Raw genomic sequence first — 3,872 nt, forward strand, 5'->3', positions numbered from 1 at the left:
AAAAGTGTGTGTGTGTGTGCGCGCGCGCGCGCGCGTGTGTGTGTGTGTCTATGTGTGTGTATGTGTGTGTGTGTGTGTTGGTGTTTGTTTGTGTTTGTTTGTGTGTGTGTGCGTGCGTGCGCGTCAGTGTGTGTGCGTGCTAGCGTTCACGCGTGCGTGCTGGCGTGCGTGTATGTGTGTGTGTCTGTGTGTGTGCGTGCGTGCGTGCGTACGTGCGTTTGCGTGTGTGTGCATGTGTGTGTGAGTGTGTATGCCGTGTTTATGTATTTTCGTGCGTGCGTGCATGCGCGTGTGTGCGTGCTTACGTACACGCGTGCGTGCGTGCGTGCGTGTTTTATTCCCGCCTGTCAATCCGCCTGTCCTTCTGTCAGCCTGCCTGTCATCCACGACTTTTCACGTTCAAACAGTCTCACCCCCTAGCCTTCCTTCATCCCCTACGTATACAACAGTTACAAAGACAGAATCCCCTGTTTAAACTAAACTTCAACTCCAGCAAAAACTGCCAACAACAACCGCAGAGAGGAGGGGAGGGTGGAGTAGCAGTATACTGGGCAGTAAACCCCAGGTCGTAGGAGGCGAGTGATAATCCTGTAGGTGGCGTAGCTATTTAAATGACAAGCGATCCAACCAGTCAGCATCAGTCGGCTGTAACGGTTAGCTCAGTAGTCAAGGGAACATTGTCTGTGTTAGTGAAACTCTCTGTGTGTGTGGTCTGGATCAAGCGTTCTTATCATTCTTCATCATGAACGGGTTGAGCTTCTTCAGTTTGGCTACGGTGTTCTTGGCCGGTAAGTTTTTTCGTTCATCTATATATATATATATATATATACGACTTGTGTCTGTCTGTCTGTCTCTGTGTGTGTGTGTGTGTGTGTGTGTGTGTGTGTCCGCGATGCCAAGCCAAAGTTCTCGGTGGATCTTTTTCAAATTTGGAGACCGTATTCAGCTACACCCCGGACACAACCTCATCGATGAGATATTTCAACACGTGCTCTCAGCGCGCAGCGCTGAACCGATTTTGGTTTTTCTCTGTTTTTCTCTGGATCCATTCCCAGTAACTCTTCCTTATCTTCTCCAGTGTTTTCAGCGTTTATCTCCCTTCCTTCGTGTGGCGTCAATCCATATTCCCGTTACTACGTTACTCTTTTTAGAATGTCACGATTGCACCCGTAAGTTGTCCTTACTGTGAAAGTGAAAAGGTCGAATCAATTTATAGCCACGCGAAAAATACACTGTCATCTATCTCTATATATTTATAGATATAGATATACATATATATATATATACGGCTTCTGTGTGTGTGTGTGTGTTTGTGTGTGTGTGTGTGGGCAACACCTGTGGATTGTAGAGTTCTGTTTGTGATGTGGTCTAGCGGCTTTGGTGTCTCAGTATGTTCAGGCCTTCCTTCGAGAAGCCATAACAGTTATTCTCAATCCCGTTTGAGTGGACTTCGCCTTTAAAGGTGATTGTGGTGTTTTGGTCACTGAATCATTTTCGTGCTGTTCCCATTCCACCTGGGAGGGATTTAAGTTCATTCAAAGGGGGTCGATTGTGACAGGGAGACTACCGTCGCCCTTCACAGTAGACTCTGCAGAGTTGTTCGCCTTAGAAGTTGTGGGCTTTCCTTGCATGTACCCGTAAGTTGTCCTTTCTGTAAAAGTGAAAAGGTCGAATCAATTTATAGCCACGCGAAAAATACACTGTCATCTATCTCTATATATTTATAGATATAGATATACATATATATATACGGCTTCTGTGAGTGTGTGTGTGTGTGTGTGTGTGTGTGTGTGTGTGTGTGTGTGTGTGTGTGTGTGTGTGTGTGTGTGTGGGCAACACCTGTGGATTGTAGAGTTCTGTTTGTGATGAGGTCTGGCGGCTTTTGTCTGTCTGTATGTTCTTGCATTTGAGAAGCCATAACAGATAATATAGAGCTTTAGAAATAAGCTCTAAAATTCTCAATCCCGTTGGACAGGACTTCGCCTTCAAAGGTGATTGTGGTGAACCGCCACGCTGTCTGTCTCTGTCTCGCGATTCACCCCGGCGAAGCCGGGTATTCCTCTAGTATTATATAATTAAAAACAAATTTTAAATAAATAACCAGAGCGTTTGCTTTTCAACACACAACAGTAGAACTGTAGGTTGTTGGAACGTTTAATTATTGACAAAACAAAACGTTACATTTACAGTACGTCGAGCTAGATGTCTTTTAAAGTAGACGGACGGACAAACGCTTACGATACAAATAATGAACGTATCTTAATATTATTAAATCATTACATTACATTTTTGCTTCTTCTTCTTCTTCTTCTGCGTTCGTGGGCTGAAACTCCCACGTACACTCGTGTTTTTTGCACGAGTGGAATTTTACGTGTATGACCGTTTTTTACCCCGCCATTTAGGCAGCCATACGCCGTTTTCGGAGGAAGCATGCTGGGTATTTTCGTGTTTCTATAACCCACCGAACTCTGACATGGATTACAGGATCTTTTTCGTGCGCACTTGGTCTTGTGCTTGCGTGTACACACGGGGGGTGTTCGGACACCGAGGAGAGTCTGCACACAAAGTTGACTCTGAGAAATAAATCTCTCGCCGAACGTGGGGACGAACTCACGCTGACAGCGGCCAACTGGATACAAATCCAGCGCGCTACCGACTGAGCTACATCCCCGCCACATTTTTGCTTAAGCAAACATAAAATGTAAGAACTATGTCCTGCCATGAATAAAAGCTGAGTCTTGTGATTGACACTTGCCTTAACCTTTTTGTTATTTCTACCAGCGACTGCGATTTCTGTCACGTTATAAAAATGCATGACTCGAGGCAGAGACGTGTGTGTGTGCGTGTGTGCGCGCGCGCGCGCGCGCGCGTGTGTGTGTGTGTATGTGTGTGTGTGTGTGTGACTTGAGGCGAGGAAGCTTAAATGTATACTGCTAGGTTTAGTGAATGTATTTTCATACTTATGCTGTCCAGTGTTGTTTTTAAATTAATGCTGTTGATCAGTTTGTTGATGCGTGTGTTGGTGTAAATGGCTGGATTGAAATGTTTCTTAACCGCAATGTCATCACAAATTCCCAACCTTGGGCAATTAAAGATTCTGTATTCTGTATTCTGTACGTGTTCGTTAGAGTGCCTCGGAGATTGGGGAACCTATATAAGCGTGCTACGATCATCCTTAATTGAGGATGAGATAGAGAAAGTCTCTTATTCATTTCAGTTTTTCTCTCAGGTCCTAGTATAGGTTCCGCATAACCCTCAAAGTGTTCAGACACAACCACACTAGTAACGATAAACCCCAGAAAAGCAACATCAAAAGAAGGTATCAAATAAATACAAACATATGAATAAATATATTTAAGTAGAGACATTGAAGAGTTGTTTCTGTCTTATTTAGAGAGAAAAAAACACACCGAGAGAACAAATCCGTCGAGAAAGAAGAAGCTATGCTCTATTGTGCGTGCCCGCGCGCACGTGTGTGTGTTAGTGTGTGTGTTAGTGTGTTTGTGTGTGTGTTAGTGTGTGTGTTAGTGTGTGTGTGTGTGTGTGTGTGTGTGTATCTATCTGTGCGTAAATGCGTCCGTGTCTCATCATACCGTTTGCATCTGTGTACGCGCGTGCTTATGCAAACACAACATTCTCTCTCGTTTTTGAATTGTGCTTCTTTCAAACTAAACGGGATCTGTGCTTACTTTTAGCCGCAGGAAAGCACAACGTTACCGTAGATTGTTGAAAAAGTCTGCATGTCTGTTGACAAATCCTTAGCGAGTAAACTTCAATGTTTGTTCGGTCAAATTGAATGCTTAACTTTCACGTTCCACAAAGGTCAGAGGTGGTTTGCAAAAGTCCCACTTACAGAGACCCACCCCCCTGAA

The 3,872-nt window shown here is 44.4% G+C and overlaps 1 protein-coding gene across 1 annotated transcript in view; it reads left to right on the forward strand.

Annotated features, from left to right (window-relative positions):
• Positions 1–580: 580 nt before the first annotated feature.
• The window catches only part of LOC138961878 (uncharacterized), an 18,371-nt gene continuing 15,079 nt past the window's right edge, over positions 581–3,872 (forward strand). The window contains exon 1 of the mRNA XM_070333560.1: positions 581–788. Within this exon, the coding sequence (XP_070189661.1) occupies positions 743–788 (46 nt within the window). The 5' untranslated portion in view covers positions 581–742. The remainder of the gene's footprint in view (positions 789–3,872) is intronic.

This window comes from Littorina saxatilis, linkage group LG3, assembly GCF_037325665.1.
Source record: "Littorina saxatilis isolate snail1 linkage group LG3, US_GU_Lsax_2.0, whole genome shotgun sequence".
Classification (NCBI taxonomy): domain Eukaryota; kingdom Metazoa; phylum Mollusca; class Gastropoda; order Littorinimorpha; family Littorinidae; genus Littorina; species Littorina saxatilis.